This window comes from Petromyzon marinus, chromosome 41, assembly GCF_048934315.1.
Source record: "Petromyzon marinus isolate PM22_M1 ecotype Great Lakes invasive population chromosome 41, UKy_Petmar_22M1.pri1.0, whole genome shotgun sequence".
In the NCBI taxonomy this organism is placed as follows: Eukaryota; Metazoa; Chordata; class Hyperoartia; order Petromyzontiformes; family Petromyzontidae; genus Petromyzon; species Petromyzon marinus.
This window is the reverse complement of record NC_133707.1, coordinates 11,004,979-11,027,639: the sequence shown is the minus strand read 5'-3', so window position 1 is coordinate 11,027,639 and position 22,661 is coordinate 11,004,979. Positions and strand designations below refer to the sequence as shown.

The window sequence follows — 22,661 nt, the reverse complement described above, 5'->3', positions numbered from 1 at the left end:
TTGGCTACGTTCTGTTTACGTAACAACCCTTACTAGTTGGCTGTGTCGGGTGGTGGCGAGTTTAACGACACAAATCACACTTAACATTGACAGCAACAATGTCTACATCGGATTGGGAACATGTAGACAATATGACTACCTCTTCGGCTGCCACTAAGTCGACCAAATGTAGGGACAATTTGATTTCCAAATTCAATCACCTCTCCAACAAAAAATCGGATCCACACACCGAAAAGATAGACGTCAACAAAGTCGTAATTAATCGCAGTAACAGTTCCATTTCTGATGGTCTGAAATCCGTTTTAGCTAAAGGTCTAAACTTTGCTGTCACACCGAGACACTTACCGGTTAATGATATCATTGCCCATGTCGACGTTGCACTCAAGGGCTTGAGTCACATCTCTGCAGACGTAGCAAGATCTGAAATCGCTGCAACCCTCAAAAACGCTAAGTTGCCACCCAGCAACATCAGCAAAGACGAACGTTTTGAATTATCTCAATTAAAAAAGAAAGATGATATAGTCGTCCTCTCAGCCGACAAGGGCAATGCCACTGTCATCATGGACAAAACAGAATATAACAACAAAATTCAAGAACTACTCAACGATGGCAGCTATACAAAAATAAAAAGAGATCCCACCAACAGCCTGGTTACCAAAACGAACAAAATCATCTCTGATTCAACAGCATTAATTGATGAGACCAAACAGTTCTCGTTGAAACCCTCTGCTGCCAGACCACCAAGATTATATGGCCTTCCAAAGATACACAAAGAAGATACACCCCTTCGTCCCATCGTCTCTACTATCAACTCCCCCACCTATAAACTGGCACATTTTCTTGCTGATATACTGCGACCTTTCACTGGAAAAACCACCTCTGCGGTACTAAATTCTACTCACCTGGTATCGACAATCAAAGGCATTTCCCTGTCCCCAGACGACCTGCTTGTCAGTTTTGATGTGGTGTCCTTGTTCACCAAAGTCCCGGTACCTGACACCATCGCTATCATTGAAGACCTGGTTCATCAAGAACTGCATACTGATGTACCCCCCCTGGTGAGACATTGCTTAACCAACACATACTTCACCTGGAATGGAACTTTCTACAAACAAACTGAGGGCACCCCAACGGGCTCCCCCCTATCTCCGGTTGTAGCCAACGTATTCATGAAAAATTTGAAACTGACGCCATCCAGACTGCCACTCTACGCCCGACCTTATGGAAGAGGTACGTGGATGACACCTTTGTCATCTGGTCACATGGCCAGCCTGCTCTAGACCAATTCCGCGACCACATCAATTCCATACACCCAACCATCAGATTTACCATGGAGGTCGAAAAAGATGGCAAACTACCCTTTTTGGATGTCTTAATTAAAAGGAGACATGATGGTTCAATGAGCCACTCTGTCTACAGGAAAGCTACCCATACAGATGCTTACTTGAAACCGGATTCCCACCACCATCCCTCCTAGAAGAACTCCCTCATCAAGACTCTATACCATAGAGCCCAATGCATTTCCGACCAGGAACACATTACCAGTGAACTCAAGCACGTACACCAGGCTCTCAGGGCTAATGGTTACTCCGACTACACAATCCGCAAAGCCATCACTCCAGTCATGAAAAAGGATCCTCTTGTGGAGCCACTCAAAACCATCACCTTACCCTACATTGCAGGGGTCACTAAAAAGATTTCCAAAATCCTGAATAAACACAAGATCCAGGTCCGATTCAACACAGTACATAAAATCCGTGATCTAGTTTCATCTGTAAAAGATGCTGTTCCAGACATACAGTACCCGGGCATTTACAAACTAAAGTGCCTCTGTGGTAGTAGCTACATTGGAGAAACCAAACGACATATCTCGGACCGCATCCGCGAACATAAAGCAGACTTGAAACACGGTAGAACGAACTCCTCTGCCATGGCAGATCACTGTTATAATTCAGTGGGCTCACATGACATTGACTTCTCCAAGACGGAGATTCTTTGCAAACCAACTGGCTACCATGAGAGATTCATTCATGAGGTCATTCACATATACAAGCACAGAGACAATTTCAACCGAGAAAATGGATTCTGGCTTAGTAACCATTGGAAAGATGTTTTAAACCATTTCCATTCTTAATTAATTGTATTTTACGATGACCTTCAGACCGCAGCTCGTTCGCTGGCATTGACTCTTAATACCTCTCACACCATGGTTAATGGTATGGTTTACAACATGGAGTATAACAGCGCCTCGCAGCTGTCTCTCTCCCCCTCCTCTATTCCGACCATGGATGAACTCGTCCATCTGAACGGGGCCCGTAGCTATCCTTGTTGCTAAAGTTGAGGGTAAGAATCCACCCATTTTTTCGCCATATAGCATTGTGATATATAACGACTTATTGTTGGTAGCTTAGCTGATTGGAGAATATATAGAGTTTATTGATAACATTGAGGTAATTTATATTTTAGTTTTTTATTGGTTCACTATATAGTATTCATTATATATTGTAGTGTATACCCAGTTACTGTGAATAGGTCAGATGTGTAGGCCTTGACTTCAACATAGCCATTTCTGTGACCAGTCACAAGCTAATCACTCAGTTATTTCAATGCTAAATTCGCCTAGTTATTTCAATGCTAAATTCTCCGGGTTTGATTTGTACTAGGTGCCTCTGTAATATGTATGCTCTGACTTTAACATAGCTATTTCTGTGACCAGTTACAAGCTAATCACTCAGCTATTTCAATGCTAAATTCTATGCTAATTTCTTTGTCAAGGGGTGCCTCTGCGAATGTGTATGCTTTAATTTAACATAGCCATTTCTGTGACCAGTCACAAGCTAATCACTCAGCCATTTCAATGCTAAATTCTATGCTAATTCCTTTGTCAAGGCGCTTTGTTTCTTCTCACACAGCTTAAAGGTCGCGATCTTAGCGTGGCTTTTTCACTCCAGCGCTGTCCTCCAGACAGTCTCGTCCCTTCACCTGATGAAGGCCGCTTGTGTTGTGGCCGAAACGTCGTGAGAATATTATTGTGTTATTTTATTTTATCAATTTATTATTTTATTCTCATTCTACGTGACTTTACCGAAAGAACCAAAGAAGATGAATCCTTGCAGTCACGAAAGCTTTAAATCGAAATTTTATTATCTTATTTCCATTCTACGTGACTTTACCGAAAGAACCAAAGAAGATGAATCCTTGCAGTCACGACAGCTTTAAATCGAAATTGTATTATCTTATTTCCATTCTACGTGACTTTACCGAAAGAACCGAGAAGAGTTCTCTTTATATTAAGGCGTTATCGGCCCATTATTGAGTGTTTATATATAGGTGGGACGAAACTGGTGCACCCAGAGAAAACCCACGCCAGTGAGGGGGCAACACTCTATGCTATACAGGAGGGACAGACAATATTAGCCCACACTGCGCTGTACCACCTTCGCCTGGCGAGCCAGGATTAGGCACCTCGACTCCCCCGGGAAGGGAGTTTTTGAAATATTTGTGCAATTCACCAACCCTCGCCTCCACAGTGCTGAGTTACCGGCATGCATAACCACCACCACCACCCAGTTCTGTTCACTGCATATGAATAAGTCCACCGCGATCCTACAGCAGCTCAACCATCCATTCTGAAGCTGCTCTTGCATCAGGGAAACATGCTACTTGGCTGCAAATGCAGCAGCTGTGCACCCTAGTCTTCCGTTGCTTCAGGTGTGCACAGGTAGTGTCGAGCGACTGGTCAGGCCATTTCACCAATGCAGGCGGATCACATTCTCAGCAGCAACAGCAGCAGCAGCAGCAGGTGGCAGAATTATTTTTCTTTGCCGAGCGTTAACCACGTTGCAACAGCGATACGGCGTGACAAGAGACCCATTAGCATCACTCGGCCACGATGCACCAGATACCCCTGTGCAAAGACACGATGGGGGCACGATGGCGCCCGCGTGTGAAGTCTTAGTCGACGTATCGGGTTGCAAGACAGATCGCCGAGTCCCTGAGAACAGAACGGTTCACCCTTTTCAGCACGGCAACCGCCCCCCCCCCCCGAGCCATAACTCTATGACTCGAGTATTTTGTGCAGCTGCTATTGGGAACCCCTCTGAGATATTTTGTATCCACCTACCCTAACCCAAGGGATCCGCAGACCCTAATTAAGAACCCCCCCACGCCACCTTGACAGTACACAGGTAATGATGCATTGAGTCATCAGTTTAAATCAATGCTTACGATTCTGGTGCCTGGAAAAAGCCCTCATTGTCCCCCCCCCCCACGTGTTGTGGGAGAGTCACCCTGGGCCTCACCTCTTGACCTCGGCCGCAGCCTCCACCAGCCTCCGCGACGTGGCGAGCAGCAGCCCCACGGTGAGCTCGGCGGTGGCGTCCGTCAGGACGTCGGGGGTGTAGCCGACACGGATGCCCCTGTGGCGAAACAGCGTCGGGCACACACAAAGCACCACCTGTCAACGTTACACCGTTGCCCTTCGCTTAAATTAACCCTCTAACGCGCATCGTGGTGTCTGGTGTAGTGGGGACACTGCTACGATTTGTTTGCTTTTCGGCCACGGTTGCTCATGCCTGCAAACTTATGGCGAGCGTAATTCTCCCCTCCCATAGAACGTCACCTATTCAGGGTGGCGATCGAGTGGCGAGCGATAGGACCACCAGGGCGAGAATCACCGGGTAAAGCAGAGCTTGGCATTCGAGGTGGTGGCGCCCCGGCGGGAGCTCAGTGTCCACTGTAGTAACGGACACGATTCAGAATTGTGAATAAATTCAGTGATAGTTTTCAAACATATTTGGGAAAATCCTTTGACTCAAATCATACGATAGCAACAACACAATGTTCGGTTTTGAGAGCCCAGAGGAGTTCTATGTTATTTAGCAAGCCGCTACCAAGCCAGTTCTATGGACAAGGAGGATATTTCTTTTTTTAACCGCAGACCTTGATTTAAAAAAAGAATTGGAAGAGTGAACCGAAAACTCGTTATATTTCACAGCTTTTAGAGACCAGGCCGAGATCATTAACGGTCTCAGGAAATGCCGACTCGGCGCTCACAGCTCTGACTCAGCAGGCGCCTCTCCAGCCAGGTGATTGTTAACGGAGGCGCGGTGTCACCGAGCTTACCTCTTCTTGCACTCGTCCAGAGAGAGGTGATCGAACCCCACCGACATGGTGCTGATCACCTTGAGGCTTGGACCTGCTCGCATGAAAGGAAAATCACGCTCAGCAACCCGCAGTGTTTCACTTTTCATTCAAATTTTTAAACTAATGGGATAAAAAAAACATCGTTATACAAATTATAAATGACCAATTTACCGAGGATGCACCTGACCTCGGAATCTAAGCAGGTTTGAGCCTGCACATTGCTTACATGGGCGACACTATGCATGCCGGGTCGTTGTAGAGGACTGTGAGGCTGTGCTAAGTGGTTGGCAGCCGGTGGCAGTGAAGCATAATCCAACGTTGCCCTGTGATTTCATGCTCCCGTAACTATGACCGACTACTTCACGAACCTAAAGTGACCAGCATGGAGAAGTATGGTTAAAATAACTCCCACAACCCACATTGGGGAAGCTGCCATCCAGCAGTGGATTGACACACAGGGCTCTACGTGTACAGTACAGTAACCTTTCGGTTAAAAGACATGCGAGGCCAGTGAAAATCTTTTGAGGTGGTGCAGTGGTTTAGGTGTGTTATGAAAACTAGAAAAAAAACATTACCTTCAAAATGACATCCCTACATATTACTGGGATGATTTTTGATTGTTCGACCTAATTTTTGGGAACTGCACAGCATGTAATGGCCACACCAAAGCCCAGCATAGTTTGCGTAATAATACAAATACCATTAAAAAAACAAGTCAAACGTGCACATTTTCACGTCAAGACAGTTAGCAGTCGTGACACGGAGGTGCGTAGCCAGGCTCAGGGTTCCTGCTCATAGGCCCCACCTAACAGACTCGAGGCCTTCAACCTGTCCCTTAGAAGTGGTGGTCGTGGATTGAAGATTCGAGTGCGATGACAAAGGATGGTGATCCTGAACTCAATCCGTAAACCGATGATAGGGTTAGCCAGTTTAAGGACTTGAGCGTGGCAGATGGGTTTTGTGTGACCTTGGCCAATACCCAGGATTGGTTTGTAGTCTCCAGTCAATTTAAGTTTTTAGCTGATGCCCGCATGACAATGGTGGTACAGTAGTCAAGGCGAGCCACCACAACCTCTCCTGATCCACTAACACTCTTCCAAAGCAATGCATTTTATATTTCTGCCACCGTGCCTGGCAGAAGAACATTATAATTTATCCAACTCTAAGTGAGGACTTTCATTCAATTATGTTTGCATTACAGAACCTCCCTCTGCAGCACCATCTGGTTTCAGCACGACAGATCCACTGGGTAGGCACCACAAGTGTTTTTTGCAATATCGTTTATTGGAAACGATAGCCCTCCACTGCCAGTTATTGGATTGGTAGAGATGCCGCTTAAGTCCGATAACACAACTAAAATATCATCAAGGAATATTGTCATCATTATCGGCCATGTGTGCCGGTGTCACCGCCAAGGTTTGCTAATTATTAGCAAATTACATCAATGGGTACAAAGCCACATAGCAACATTACCTCCAACTGTGAAACTACTCTCAGACTATGCTCGTCTGTGAAATGTAGCACCTTTGGGATAGCCTTGCTAAAAAAAAATGGTGTGAATTCCAAATGTACTCATTCATAACAGATTTCTGTGTCATTAGAAACTCTCCACCACCTGACACAGCACAATGATTTTTCACATGTGTAGAGGTGTTAACTACGCGCTGTTGCGTAACCTGCGTTGCCACCAGGGCGGTGCAGCATTACCCCTGGGTACAACGGTTGGGGTCAGACGAGGTGAAACGGATCGTGGCCAGGGTTTGGTGCGAACCAATCAGACGGTTCCACGTGGGAATGTATGATTGGTTCTACCTGGCCACGAAGCGGTATAAGACGGGTGACCCAACGGACCTGGGGGAGTTCGCTCCCTGCACGAAGACAGAAGACTGGGCTGAAGCCTAGCTAGGACCCTGGACCAGCCTTTCAGCCCTTCTAAGGGCTAAGGCTCGGCATACCCAGTGGTCAGGACCCACCGGGCCAGCGGTGGGTCAGATAGCCTCCCCTAGGTCCTAGCCGGAGGACTAGGATAGCGGTAGACGTGTGAGTCCCGCCAAGTCCGGAGGTTGTACCTCCTTAGGTATCAAGGAGGTTAGCGGTAGACGTGTGAGTCCCGCCAAGTCCGGAGGCTGTACCTCCCTAGGGTATCGGGTGAGGGGACCGAATATCCCTCTGTGTGTGTTAAGCATTGTATAAGGAAATAATACAATAAACAGAGTGTGCCTCCTAAGAAGTCTGCTCGTCCTTACAACACTACACATGTACAATCTTTTAATTCTCTAATTATAACTGTTTTAGCTCACCGGTGAGTTGAAAAACAATCCTCACAACCGTAAGCATGTATGTTGAACTTCTTTCGCACCGTACGTAGCCAACCATACCAATCGGAGGTGCGGGGGAAGGACAACAAACTAAACACACACACAAGCAGTTCTGAAGAAATACATTTTCAATCTAGATTTTAAAGTGAATAGCTTCAATGGCTTCCTAATATCGGAAGGAAAAGTGTTCCAGGCGGCAGCAAAAGTGCATCTGAAAGTGCACGATGCAATCACCGTCTTTGTTTGATGGTTAGCCATTTATCAATGTACTTTTAAATCTAGATTGCAAACTCATATCTTTAGAACTGTTTTTTGTGCTGAGTTTGTTGTCCTTCCCCCCGCACCTAAGATTAGCACGGTTGGCTACATAAGTTGCGAAAGAAGTTCAAAAACAAACATGGCAATTCGATTTGAAATAAAACTATAAACAAAAACAATTTTTATCTTACCAGGTAAGGCCCACTGAGCTATATAATTTTCAGAAGCGACCTGGTCAGAAAGGATAGCTCAACGGAGTGGCTTATTGCGTGGAAATTTATAGCAGCCAAATACTCTAAACGCGTGACGTTGATTCGAAATGTGGAGGAAAAAAAACGGAGGACCCGGAGAAAAATCCACGTGACCACAGGGAGAACATGCAAACTCCAAATATAGAAGCGTTAGGGTCGGGATAGAACCCACGACTTCCTGTATACCAGGTGAGGTAGTTAACATCTCGCCACTGTGGCGCCCCAATCTCCGTGGGGGGGGGGGGCGGTGCTGTTTCACCGGCGGCGTCCAGCACGGCGGCGTCGACGCGGTCGGTGAGCAGGCAGTAGAGGCCGTGGATTCCTGGCACCCGACGGAGGAGCTCCTCCTGCGGGATCTGGTCATCGCTGTCCCATTGCTGCACCTCGCACCTGCCGGGCAACACCGATGGCCCAGTTACGGTGGTGCTCTTGCACGTACATTTCAGACACTTGAATGGTGTGGGCAATCATTAACATAATCAGATATAATGTTATTATTCATCCCGGGTCGATGTCCGGTAGTCAGCTGATATCCTTCATGCTGCTTACTGTGCATCATTGCTCAGATTGAAAGAGATCGATTAACACAAGCACCGTGTTAAGATTGCTGTCTTTCTCCCATATATATCTAACCTCGATATACACAAATAAATCATTTGGCGGGACCCCGGGGTCCCGCCAAATGATTTAGGTCAATAATTATTATTTTTCAGTCCGCCCACTCGTGATCCCGACAGCAACGCGCCGCCCGCCCAGACTCGTGCCAACAAGCGCCAGCAGCAGGCGGCGATCGACACGATGGGCGCCACCCCACCGGCCAAACGCAAGCCCCGGGGGGCGTCCGCCGCAGTCGCGCGCGGCGACGACGCCCTCCGGTCAGCCGTCGATCCTCAGCTTCTTTGCCAAGGCGAGCCCACCGCCGCAGTGAATTTAACGTGTTTATGTAATTTTTCAACTTTTTACGAAACTTAGTGTCCCCGAGTAGCTCTCGACGAGGCCAATCGATTGACACTAGTTTTGTTGTCGGTAAGGCAAGACTCGTGTCATTACGCGGTTTTTCCCACCCCGGGGCAATGATGGGACCCCGGGGTCCCGCCAATTGCTTCATATATTGAAAATGTAACCTTTCCATATGAAAGAAAAAGATGTGCAAAAAGAAGCAGCAGTGACGGTCACTGCACCGAGCGAATTCAGATGCGCATCTGCGCCCACCTGGAATGCTCTTTCTTCCGATATTAGGAAGTGAATGGAGCTATGCACTTTTAAATCATCTAGATTGAAACCTCACTTCTTTAAAACTGATTTTTGTCTTTAGTTTGTTGTCCTTCCCCCGCACCTCCGATTAGCACGGTTGGCTACATACGGTGCGAAAGAAGTTCAACATACATGCAATTTGCTTGGGCATAGTATACAAACCAATTAGACTGATTCTGAAAAAAAAACAGAATAGGAGAAAACAACACTCAAAATGTGCGCACAGACAAGTTCATGAATCCACTTGCTGTAGTCACCACCTCGCAGCCCAGTGGGTTTGTGAGTTTAACTATTTTGCCCGCTCCAATGCAGTACCTTCTGCTCCAACGCCTCTACGTGACAGCACGCACGGTCGAGAAAAAACTGCAGCCACCAATCAGAATCGGTGATGGGTATCAGCAGGGTGTCTCATGGGCATGTTCATGGGTAGCAGACAAAACCACGTATGGGAAATAAGAATAGCCTTAGGGACCGGGATCATGGATAATATTAGGAAGATGAATACAGCTAGGGATTGACTTAAGAGGTTACGAATAGGGTTAGAAACATCGATAAGGTTTATTTAAGGTTGGCATTATGATGTTGCTGTAGAGATAAGCTTGGGGTACTAGGTGAGAGTGCAATAGAACAAAATATAATCTCATTTGCCAGCACGATCTGGGCCACAATGACAGGAGCAGACACAAATAAAATAACATGCAGCAACGAAGTAAAAAGTAATTGGAACAAAAACAACCGTGTCACACGAGAAATCCAAAACACTGCACACACACACAAACACAATGAATGCCAAATAATAAACGTCCTGCAGTGCAAGGCGGCTCAGGAAGATTATTCCCAGGGTGATGATAAAACAATAACGAATTAAGTTACAAAAGCATCAAACAGATATAGGGGTGACCATTTTGCCTGCATTGAAAGAGGCGACGATACATTTCAAATGCAATTACAAGTGAAGTGATTGTAAAAAAACCGAGAGTTTAGCGTCAATTTGCGACTCAGATGGAAGGACATCTGCCTCCCATTTGTGACAAAAGGCAATTAATGATTAGAGCCAGGGCTTGAGTCATGAATAGGGCTTAGAATAAAATTAAGAACAGTGTAATTATGGCTTGGGTTGGGGAAAGCTCTCGTGCGCTAGCATTTAGGGATATTTATCAGGGCTGGTTGCTACCGAGTGGTGGCTGCAAGCGCCGCCATTTCAGAGCAATCGCCACAAGCACAGGCGACAGCCACGCCGCCACCGACAGCTGCTGTCACACACCTCCTGCCATGAACAGTGGGCGACTGTCAGCGCAAGCGGTGCCTGGCACTGCAGGGCTGGTGGCCATCCACGTGCGCATACCGTGTGAACCCACACGGTTTACCCCGTATTCTTGTACAGTTTTCAGGTCCATACTGCGTACAGCCGTTTCAATACGGGCACAAGAAAATACGTGCTTTTGTCTATTTGTTTGTGTTTCTCTCCTCTCCTTGTGATGGAACTTTGTAGGATGAACGTTGAGATTTATAAGGGTATGGGGGTGACCAACGAGGTCTGAATTGGTCTGTAGGGCACTGATTAGGGGCTGACAGGTATGCATGTGTGTGTGTATACAGGTAGTCCTCTACTTACGATGGAGATGCGTTACGACGACCCCATCGTAAGTCAAAAATATCGTGAGTCGAAGATGGCCTAGCCTACCCAGGAGTCTTAAAGAATGGTGATAATTTAGTAAAACAGATCAATTTACAGTACCGTACTGTATAAACTATATACTGTATGTACTTATTAATTACAATACTGTATTGCAAGAAAAATGTACGTAAAAAAACAAGGTAAATTCTTAGCGTACCTACATGAACTGCAATTTAATAGAAAGTTTTTTTCAGGAAACAATCCTCTCTGCTATAAAAATAACATGCATTGAATGTATCGTATCGTGGTAACCCTAAAATGAAATCGCTAAAGCTACGTATCATACACGCATTGAACGTATCGTAACGTGTCATATTGTACTGTACTCACCAAGATTCTGTCCGTCGTACTGCTATCGCCATCAAAGATCGAAATATCGTAAGTCGGACTATCGTAAATCGGGGACTATCTGTATACCTTAATTCTCCGGATTATAAGGCGCTCCTCCCTGGCCCTAATTACCTATCAATCTGCGACACTTTGCAGTTAATGTTAGTACTTTGCGGTAACGTCTGTATTTGACGGTAATGTAGGGTCGGTGAATTTGCGTTGGTAGTTTTGCGGTACTCCGCGAGTGTTTGCTGTAACTCAGAGGGGCCGACACTCGGGAAAGTAAGACACACCCCAAACGCATACCTCCTATGAATTGTATGTCAATAGTTACGCAAAATCTGGTCTCACACTCGCACTATAAACAAGCACACACACATACATTATGAAGCGTGTTGTAATTACGGGCGAAACGTTGTACTCCGATTGTAAATGTTGTTGCTTTGCTCTCCAACACACCGGTGTGCTGTACTAGTGACGAATTGGCACGTTCTGTTTACGTGACAACCCTTACTAGTTGGCTGTGTCGGGTGGTGGCGGGTTTAACGACACATTTATATATTTACGCGATATAACCCCAAGAAAACCCCTGTATTATGGGCATTAGGAACACACAGATACATACCAGATGGCTGTACATTATTCTATAATACGCACCCCCCAACTCGTATTTTAATAACTGAAGGGGTGGTGGGGGGGGGGGTCTTATTATAATCGAAAAACACGGTACAGTCAATCGTGGTGGTGTCCGTCCCACGTGTTTGTGTGTGTGGCCTCGGCGCGTGTGTGTGGCCTCGGCGCGTGTGTCCGGCAAAACAACCCCCTACCTCCTCGGTGCCACACGGTAACGCTGTGGTGGGCAATGCCATGGTGGGAGGGCAAATTTAGATTGGCCATTCCCCTCATGGCGTTTGTAACCACCACAGAGGCCAAAGGGGGCTCTGGATGGGTGTGAGTGGCTGGTAGCCCCTCCACCTTCAATTAATTACCACGAAACCACGAAATAAAACTCGTATTAAGCTTGTGCCGGAGGCCCCAGGGGTACAGACATCTATGACGTCTCCTGGCCAAACCCCATTTGGCGGAGCCAGGAGATTGAATTCTTACCCTCGGGGCTCCTCCAGAAACAGCAAAAAAACCACTGCGGGTGGCCACGTGGAATGTTCCAATACTCACTGCGGAGGAGAGGCTGCCACTCCTCTGTCAGGAGCTGGACTGGTACCGCCTGGATCTCTGTGGTATTCAGGAGGTCCGGTGGACCGAATCTGGCTCCTGCCACCATGAGGGTTGTACAGTCCTCTACTCGAGGCAGGAGACTGCCAAACAACATGAAGTGGCTCTTCTTCTGAACAAAAGAATGAAGGGAGCGTAGGACGCTGTAAACCCCAGGCTACTTTGGGTTCGCCTTCCCATCATCCAGAGGCGAGGAGTGGTAGTCGTGGTTACTTATGCCCCCACCGAAGACGAACATCCGTGGAGGAATGCAGGCAAGGCCGATGAGTCAGATGCCTTCTATGACCTGTCACAGGTGCTAGCTAAAGTGGCCCCTCGGGATAGAGTCATCTTATTGGGTGACTTTAATGCCGGAGATGGTCATGATGCTGGCACCTGGTCTGGAGTGATTGGAAGGCATGGGCCAGATCAGCTCAATAACAATGGTAGGAGGCTGCTAGACTTTTGTGCAGCCCATGGGCTTGTAATGACCAACACGCCGTTCCGGCATCAGCGCATCCACACAACATCATGGATGCATGCCGGATCCAAGCAAGGTCATCTGCTGGACTACATAGTGACGGACCAGCGGATGTGGGCCCATGTCCTTGACACCAGGACCTATCGTGGAGCTGATCCGCCCACTCACCATCGACTTGTCATCTGTAAGATACGCCTGCCATTCTTCCACTCCAGTGGTGGGTGTACACCCAGGACCCCATTTAAACCCATAGTAGCCTGGTCTCAGCAAGCTGATGAAAGCTGCAAACGAGAATTTCATTATGCCTTACGGCTGGGGTTGGCATCGTTCCCCATTCTTCCTGATGTTGAGGGGAAATGGGCGAGGTTTAGGACTGTGGCTCATGTCAGACCCTGGCTGACAGAGGAGGTGTTCAGGCTGGCTGAGAAAAAGCGACAGGCCCACACTCATCGTCTACAGCATCCCACGTCAGAGAATGAGGAGTCTTACCGCAGCCTAAGCTCGGAGGTTCGGAGAGCCGTGAGGCGCTGCAAGGATGGGTGGTGGTCACGGGTTGCTGAGATGGAGTCTGCCTCAATGGCCCACAATCACAAATCGCTCTTTAACTCCATAAAAATGTAACTTGCAGCACCACACCTATTACCATAATTAGGGGAAAGAACAGTGATCCAATCTCTGACCCCCAGGAACAGGTTTGCAGATTTGTTGAGCATTTCTGTGAGGTCCTGGGGGAGGGGAAATCTCTCAGCCTACAAAACATTTTGGGACAAAGTGGGGATGACCCTGCTGAGGCTGTGGTGCCTCAAATATTGGAAGTCACCCCCTGTGAGTGGCTGGCTGAGGTGCCATTTGTTGAGGAAGTAGTGAAGGCGATCCAGAGTTTGAGACCAGGAAAGGCACCGGGCAGAGATGATCTCCCAATCAAAATGCTGAGGGTGGCGTTTGTACAGACAGCCCTACATGACATCATAACAACAGCTGGACCACTGGACAGGTTTCGCAGGATTAGAAGGATGCCCTGGTGGTCCCCCTCTTTAAGGGGGACCACACAGACTGTAACAACTCACTCCTCAGTGTGCCGGGAAAGGTCCTGGAAAGGAATATTCAACATCGCCTTGCCAGGCACACTTAGGTTTCGGGAAAGGGCGGTCCTGCACAGATGCCATATTTTCCGTCCGTCTGCTACAGCAGAGGTGTAGGGAATTCCAACAAGACCTACATCTCTGCTTTATTGACCTGGTCATGGCCTATGATACCATCAGTACGTCTGGGCTCTGGGTTGTTCTTCGTGCTTTCGGAGTCCCTGACTCCCTGCTCACGATCATTAAGGACCTTCATAATGGTGAGTGGGCCCGGGTAAAACTACGTGGCCGGGAGTCGGAGTCATTCCCTGTTCATCTTGGTGTAAGACAGGGATGTCCTCTGGCTCCCACATTATTTAACATCTATTTCGACCACGTAGTTCGTGAAGCCTTCGATGGCTGTAATGGAGGAATTTCCATCTGGTGCAGATCCAATGGGAGGCTGATCGATGCCTGGGTGCGGTCAAGGGATGGCTCCCTATTGGTCAACCATGTTATGTATCAATCTAGATTTGAAGTTTTCGTGACTGCAGCGATCCATACTCTTTGGTTCTTTCGGTAAAGTCACGTAGGTATAAAATAAAATCAATTAAATCACGACGTTTCGGGTGCAACACAAGTGTCCGTCATCAGGTGGGACAACCACAGCAAGAAACAATTGCTGAAGTGGGCAAAACGGGTGCTTGTATCGAGAGGCATATAGGTAAGGGAGGGGGGCGGAGCCAGGGAGGAGAGATAGAGAGGGTGGGGGTGTGGGGTAGGGGGAATGGAGCGCTGCAAGCTCCGACACGAGCATGACAAAATGCCGGGGCTGGGAAGTGAGCGGGGCTGGGAAGTGAGCGGGGCTGGGGGTAGGAAGCTGAAGAAAACTGGAGATGTGGATATGAAGGCAAACTATAAAGCAGTTAAGGTTTTACCGGGTTAATAACATCCTTCCAATGATTGAGCTCAATCATTGAGCTCCATCATTGAGCTCAATCATTGAGCTGGCTAAAACCTTAACTGCTTTATAGTTTGCCTTCATATCCGCATCTCCAGTTTCTTCAACCTTCTACCCCCCAGGCCCGCTCACTGCCCAGCCCCGGCATTGTGTCGTACTTGCAGTGCAAGTTGCAGAGCTCCACTCCCCCTACCCCACACCCCCACCCTCTCTCTCTCTCTCCTCCCTGGCTCCTCCCCTCTCTCTTGCCTTATATAGCCTCTTGTCAAAAGCAGCTATTTGCCCACTACAGCAATTTGTTTCTTGCTGTGGCTGTTCCACCTGATGACGGACGCTTGTATTGCACCCGAAATGTCGTGATTTTATTTATTTATTTTATTTTATACCTACGTGACTTTACCAAAAGAACCAAAGAGCATGTTAAGTATGCCGATGATCTGGTAATTGCTGCTCAGAAGAGGAGGCGCTGTTGCTGAACCTGGAGCGTACCACGAAGAGGTGGGTCCTTAACATCAACCCAACCAAAACTAAGCACCTGCCTGGGCATTTTGTACCATTTGACACTCCAATTGGTGATGGGGCAGTTGTGGAGAGAGTGGAGAGTTTCCCATAGCTGGGAACTGTGGGCAGTATGCTCATGACCAGCTCCAGTTTGACAGTAGAGATCTCACTCCGAATCAGTCGAGCGGCATTATATTTTCAACGGTTGTGTAACGCTGTGAGGAAACTACCTGGTCTGTCGCTCCACACGAAGCTTCAGGTCTTCTCGGCCAGTCATTCCATCCCTTCTCTACGCTTGCGAAACGTGGACCCCCCCTAATGGAACATCTTCGCCGGTTAGAAACATTTAGGCTGGCCTGCCTACGATCCATCCTGGGTTTAACCAGGCTGGATTGTGTGAGGACAAGGCCGTAGCCATGGAGTCAATATTGGGGGGGACCAAATCTTCCTGGGGGTCTGGGGGTCCCAACCCAGAAAAAAATCTAAGTTTGAAAACTCATTTCCTGCCTAAAATATTAAAAAATTCACTAACACATGGGATGGACTTTTCATTTATTTTCTACAACAATGTCTAATCGTGTATTGTATTACATTGCTCTGTTTTTACTTTTTTTACCATTTCTTGTTTTATTTTATGTAATGGCAGAGATTAGGGATTAATAAATTACAACCATAACCACAATCATATAAACATAAATCTATGCATTTGTAGGGGTGTCAGGGTAAGGATCCCCACTAAGAGACGGGTTAGTGGGACGGTGACAGGAGAAGGGGGAGGGGTAATCGAGGAGATATAAGGGGAGAACTGGTGGGAAGAGGGGGCCTTTTGGCGGGAACGAGATTGAGATGGCTGGAGACAGGTGTGGATGGGAAAAGAAGAATAAAGGACAAACCCCCTGCAACCCTTGTCGGCTCTCCTTTACACATTGATTAAAATGAAGTCCAGATATTGTGGCCAAAGTTTAGCAAATTGTTGTTTTATTTACATAGCATAGCAATTATTTTTATAGCAATATATTGGGAGGGACATTTTGATCATATTTGAATATTGGGGGGGATGTGTGTCCCCCAATATATATTATAATTACGGCCTTGTGCGAGGAGCTCACAAATCCTTGAAAGATCTGAGCTCCTCCGGCAGGCAAGGCTGCGTTGGCTGGGTCATGTAGCACGCATACCCAGCCACCGCATGCCTACTAAACTCCTTAAAAATATGTTTAAACAACGGTTTTAATTTAAAGTTCACTAATAAGCAAAGAACTCGATTGGACAACGGGAAGTGGACGACATTATGATTACACGAGACACGTGGCGCGCCTGCTTCTTAGGCGAGGCGATTCCAGAGTTTAGGGACCGCGGCGTTTTTGAACTACCCAAATAAATATGTAATTAATAAGCCGTCCATACAAAATGTTAATTGCTTTAAAGTAGCAAATTGATTAATTGATGCCGATTTTGATACAGGCATGCATTGTCACCGGATCCGAGTACGTGTGCAAAATGTGGAATTGATTTGACAATGGGAAGTGGGCGAAATTTTGATGACAAGATTTGACCCAGACAGAGAAATCAAGTTAAGTGAAATAATTAATATTTAAAAATACTTTTTTTAAACACGCTTTAAAGAAATGTACCCGACTCGTAATGACAGAACTCCACGACTCCAGGAAGTGGCCCCGAAGCTTGCCATAACGTAAGGGGCCGTGGTGATTTACAGCCAACGTGAGTTGGGCGTGGACAATTAGAGCCAAGCCGAAACATAACATAAATAAATTAATGTTTAAAAATACTTTTTTTCATTTTTTTATGATAGAATATAGTATTGCCATCAGTATGACATAAGTATACCAAGTTTTCAGTCGATACCACATTGGGAGGTGTGTTGAAATTTAGTTACAAGATTTGGGGATACAACAGATGGTGATATTCTTAGCTCTTTCGGTAAAGTCACGCTGAAGGGAAACAATAAAATAATAGAATATATATAAAACAATAAAAATTCTCACGACGTTTCGACCATAACACAAACGGTCGTCATCAGGTGTGAAAAAACCAACGGCAAGAAACATTTGAAAGAAGTGGCGGTTTGCATTAATTTCTTTATTTTAAAACGTTGTGTTTATTTATAAAAACACATCAGCGCCACGCGCAGCGATTTGGCAGTTTATTTAGAAGGACGAGTCCATATATGTTCTGAAAAGAGGAGGGGGGAGACGAAAAATTAATGTATGCTGTCTGAAAGCCACCGTAAGCGTGAACAATCAATTAAGACCTGAAATGGTTTATCAAATCTTTCCAATGATTGCAAAGCCAGAATCCATCTTCTCGGTTGAAATTGTCTCTGTGCTTGTATATGTGGATAGCCTTATTAACGAATCTCTCATGGTAGCCAGATGGCTTACAAAGAACCTCTGTCTTGGAAAAGTCAATGTCACGTGTGCCTACTGAATTATAACAATGATCTGCCACGGCCGAGGTGTTGGTCCTACCGTGTTTAAGGTCTGCTTTGTGCTCACGAATGCGGTCCGAGACATGGTAGGACCAACACCTCGGCTGTGGCAGATCATTGTTATAATTCAGTAGGCTCACATGACATTGACTTTTCCAAGACAGAGGTTCTTTGTAAGCCATCTGGCTACCATGAGAGATTCGTTCATGAGGTTATCCACATATACAAGCACAGAGACAATTTCAACCGAGAAGATGGATTCTGGCTTAGCAATCATTGGAAGGATTTAATAAACCATTTCAGGTCTTAATTTATTGTTCACGCTTACGATGGCTTTCAGACAGCATACATTAATTTTTCGTCTCCCCCCTCCTCTTTTCAGAACATAGATGGACTCGTCCTTCTAAACAAACTGCCAAATTGCTGCCCGTGGCGCTAACGTTTTTTTTATAAATAAGTAAAGACACCGTTTAAAAATAAATAAATAGATGCAAACCGCCAATTCTTTCAAATGTTTCTTGCCGTTGGTTTTTTCACACCTGATGATGACCGTTTGTGTTATGGTCGAAACGTCGTGAGAATTTTAATTGTTTTATATATTTTATTATTTTATTGTTTCCCTTCAACGTGACTTTACCGAAAGAGCTAAGAATATGAATTACTGCAGTCACGAAAGCTTTAAATCAAAATTTAACAGACGGTGAATTAAATAGAAGCGTGTAAAAAATAATAAACATCTTTTGTTCGGCCGGATTGAGGGGGCTAAACGGGCGCGGCACGGGCTAGAGAAGAGATGGAGTGATGTGGTACAGGAGGCACGGGCTAAAGAAGAGATGGAGTGATGTGGTACAGGAGGCACGGGCTAGCGAAGAGATGGAGTGATGTGGTACAGGAGGACGCGGAGCTGAGTGGACTTGCCGATGACTGGTACCAGCGGTGTCAAGATCGGCCTCTGTGGAGGCGGCTCGTGAAGGACGCTACTGGGCAGTTGGAGGCAGTCGCCCTCCAACAACAACGGAGGGCGGAGCGACGCTCACAACAACGAGCGGAGCGCCGGGTGGCTAAAGCACAGAACGTTGGCACAGTAGGGGGCACAGGTGGTGCATCAGTCAGTCATCTCAGTCAGTCGACCCGTGGCACCTGCTGGGTCTGCCCCGTGACCTCCTGCCAGCGGGCGTTCGACACTCCACGTGGCCTCAGGGTGCACATAGCCTGGCACAAGCGTCGTAGTGACGTCACGGCCACTTCGTGCCGAATGGCGGTTGTTGTTGTTGTTGTGTTGGGGGGCTCGGCGTGTGTGTGTGGGGGGGGGGGCTCGGCGTGTGTGTGGGGGGGGCTGTGTGTGTGGGGGGGGGGGGGACTCGGTGTGTGTGGAGCTCGGCGTGTGTGTGTGGGGGCTCAGCGTGTGTGTGTGTGGGGGGGGGCTCAGCGTGTGTGTGTGGGGGGGGCTCGGCGTGTGTGTGCCCCCCACTCACTGCCCGCTCGCCTCCAGGGCCCCGACTCCGGAGTCGGGGACTCTGCGGGTCAGCAGAACCCTCCAGGGCGGCGACTCCGCTCCGCGGGTCCCGTCAGCGGCGGCGCTGGCCATTGCGAGGAGCCTCGACGCAGCGGGTCGCACGCCTCGACGCAGCAGCAGAGGCGGCAGCGGTAGTAGACGCAGCAGCGGTAGTTGATGCAGCAGCAGCGGCGACGTTACAGACATCCGCCGTGAGTCTCCCCCTCCGCCTCCTCCCTGCACGCCGCCAACAGCAGCAGCGAGAGAGCGGCAGTGAAAAGCGTGCGCGGGACGAACGTGCGACTCAATTCAACAACGCCAAACACAAAAAGCAGTTCTGTGGGTACGGTGTAATGAGTAGTGCAATTATAATTGCGATGGCAACGGTAGATGTTCGTCATGAATTAAGCGTTCTAGTATAGCCGCTGCCAAAACGTGGTACCTTTTAATTTAAATGACGGATTTTATAAACGCGAAACAATACATTGAGCCGCGGCGCTTGCCGTAGTCGGCTCTACAGGTCGCCTCGATGGACAAGAAACGCGAAGATGTTAAACGCGTTTTGTTAAATGCGCAGGCGCGCGTTATCACCCACGTGGACATCCACATGGGTGTCCACGTGAGCACCCACGTGGACACCCACGTTGACGTCCACGTGGACCTCAGTGGGGTCACCCACGTCCCTCACTGTGGTCCGCACCTCGGCTGAGAAACGGATATTAGGCGAACCTCTGGAGAGGTCCAGGCAGTTTAAAAACCGAAGCAGTTGGAAACCGGAGCAGTTGAAGATAACCGGTTGAAGAAAGAAGACCTGCTAGAGTAGGACTCTGAACCCCTAGCTTCGCCGTCCTTTTAAGGGCCGAAGTTCTGTGAGGTCAGTGTTGGACCTGTACCTTGGCTGGGTCAGGTCAGGTAGTCTCACATAGTATATTATAGCCGGAGGACCTGGAGCGTAGTCGGGTTAGGTACGCTACACAGGAGGCGTATAATATACCAAAGTGGAAGAGGTCCTCAAGATGAACTGCATGAAGAATTGATGTATAGTGGTTAGGGTACGTGTGGATAATAAAGACGTGCCCCCCCTACGAAGTGTCTCCGGAGCAACACTACACCTGTATATAATCCCGGTCGTCTCAAGAGCTCCTCACTTGGTACAGCTATTCTGCTGTGACTGTTCCACCTGAAGACGGAAGCTTGTTTTGCCTCCGAAACGTCGTAAGAACGTTACAAAAACAAACAATACAATGATAGGCGTGCAAAGTACAAGGGTAAACAAATCACTCAAACACATACAAATACAACGAAACCATCCCCATCCCACCCAGAAAAAGCCCACCGACTTGTGGATAGTGAATCACGGCTAATTGTTTAGATTCCGCTCAGTCAATCCGGCGCCCAGGTCAAAGTCGATTGGACAGCCATCTTTAAGATGTCCGATTTCGATCATAAATGAAATTCCACGGTTCACAGGGTGCATACAAGACAGTATTTTTGTCCGATTTTATTATATGGAGATCTGTGAACCACAAAATATTGATTCAAGATAAAATCGGACATTTTCAACTTTAAACTGGGCGCCGGATCGACTGATCGGAATTGATACAATTACAGTTAACTTCGAGTCACGATCCGTAACGACTAGATGTGGGGGACATGTGGTCGGTGATTTGGTCGGGTGTGCGATTGTGTAGCTCCATTGCAGCGCCACGTGGACTCGAGGGAACACGTTTCATGACCTCGCTTTAAAAGCAACAACCCGCTAACACATCCTCCGAAAGTTGTGACATTTTGACCGTTGTCCGCATGAAGTTCTCGCATACCTGTCAACCCCTTATCAGTGCTCTACCTTATTACATACCAATTCAGATGTTCATCCTACAAAGTACCATCACAAGGGAGAAACACGGCTGTAGACTGTATGGACTTAAAAACTCAATTTCCCTGTACAAGAATAGGGGTGTAATAAGCGAGCGCCATCTCCTGCATTATTGTGGGGTTACGTTTACATACTGTCATGCAGTCCACGCACTATCAGTAGTATGGATTCTATCTGGGGGAAAGGTTAATGGGCGGATCTAGTATAGAAACCTCTGGAACATTCCCGAAGGTTCCTAGAGGGGCGTGGCTAGAGGCGGGGCTTAGCCTCGGAGAAGGGAATATAAGCAGGGGGTACAGCAACGTTAGGGGTCGGTGTTTGAAGATCGAAGAGGAGCTCTCCACCACTGCTGCACCGCCAACTCCACCTGCCACGTGGCGGCTCGACCTCAAGCTGCTCCCCGGCGCGCCATCAGCCGGCGGTGCGGTGGAGAGCGGGCAGAGCGCCACATGGCACGGGGCAGCGCGCCACATGGCACGGGGCAGCGCAACCACGAGAACGGGTCGGCATCCGCGGAACGAGAGGAGTGGCTGTACCGAAGTCTAAATAAAGTTCCTGAAGTACTTACCGTGTCGGAGACACTTATTACACGGGTAAACCGTATGGGTTGACACGGCTTGTGCTCGTGCTGGTCGTGGCGGGTTGGTGGAGGCTTCTGTAAGGGTGCAGCAGCCAACACGATGATGCTCTGCCCACGTTGTCTGTTGTCTGTTGTCATAGGTCTTTACTTGGTCTTGGTTCTCACCTCTCTCTCGTGTCCGGCTGGATGAATTTTTTTTTTCCTTGGCAGCGGTGATTAATAACTCCGGCAAGGGCATTGCTTAAAATCTGGACTCGACAGAACACCACACTTGGCGCTCGACAGAGGCAACCCGAATGACGACTGATGGTGATGCCCTTCATATACCTTGGCATGTTTGGCCGATTCCACAAATGGCTTCGTGCTGGAGGAAACCAAAAACAACCCCGGAGAAAACCCAGCGGCGCACACACAGGCATGTAGGAATCATAGCTCCGCACAGGTAGAGGCAAGAATCCATTGTTCTACTATCATTTCTAGGCCACATTGCAGCCAAACCCTGTAACCCTTGCTAATCCCAGGAAGTATACTCATGTCGTGACTTGTAACGTCACTACCGTGTGGATCTGTACACACACATTGTGGGAATGACGTCACGGCCGGGCCAGGTAGCCTGGAGGCCATCAGTCAGTGCCACGGGGGTTGTGTAAGGCAGTGGCACTCTGTATGAACCTGTCCGGATACGTGACCATATCAAAGTGGGGGCCAGGGGCCCCGGGGGGACCTTGGAGGCCACGTGGCCAGAAGCAGAGCCTTCTCAAGGGTTCTCGAAGGTGGACGTTGCCTGGGTGTGGCCTGGCCACGCCGAGGC

General features: G+C 47.8%; 1 protein-coding gene across 2 annotated transcripts in view; it reads right to left on the bottom strand.

Annotated features, from left to right (window-relative positions):
* The window catches only part of GRHPR (glyoxylate and hydroxypyruvate reductase), a 35,933-nt gene extending 15,986 nt beyond the window's left edge, over positions 1-19,947 (bottom strand). Inside the window, exons 1-5 of one of the 2 annotated variants that reach the window (XM_032969490.2) lie at positions 19,837-19,947; positions 19,375-19,631; positions 8,232-8,362; positions 5,125-5,197; positions 4,302-4,418 (exon numbers count right to left, since the gene is read on the bottom strand). In XM_032969490.2, the coding sequence (XP_032825381.2) occupies positions 4,302-4,418; positions 5,125-5,197; positions 8,232-8,362; positions 19,375-19,601 (548 nt within the window). In that variant the 5' untranslated portion in view covers positions 19,602-19,631; positions 19,837-19,947. Of the gene's footprint in view, positions 1-4,301; positions 4,419-5,124; positions 5,198-8,231; positions 8,363-19,374; positions 19,811-19,836 lie in introns of those variants that run through there. The other variant, XM_076073387.1, reaches the window with a different exon arrangement.
* Between the last annotated feature and the right edge of the window lie 2,714 nt (positions 19,948-22,661).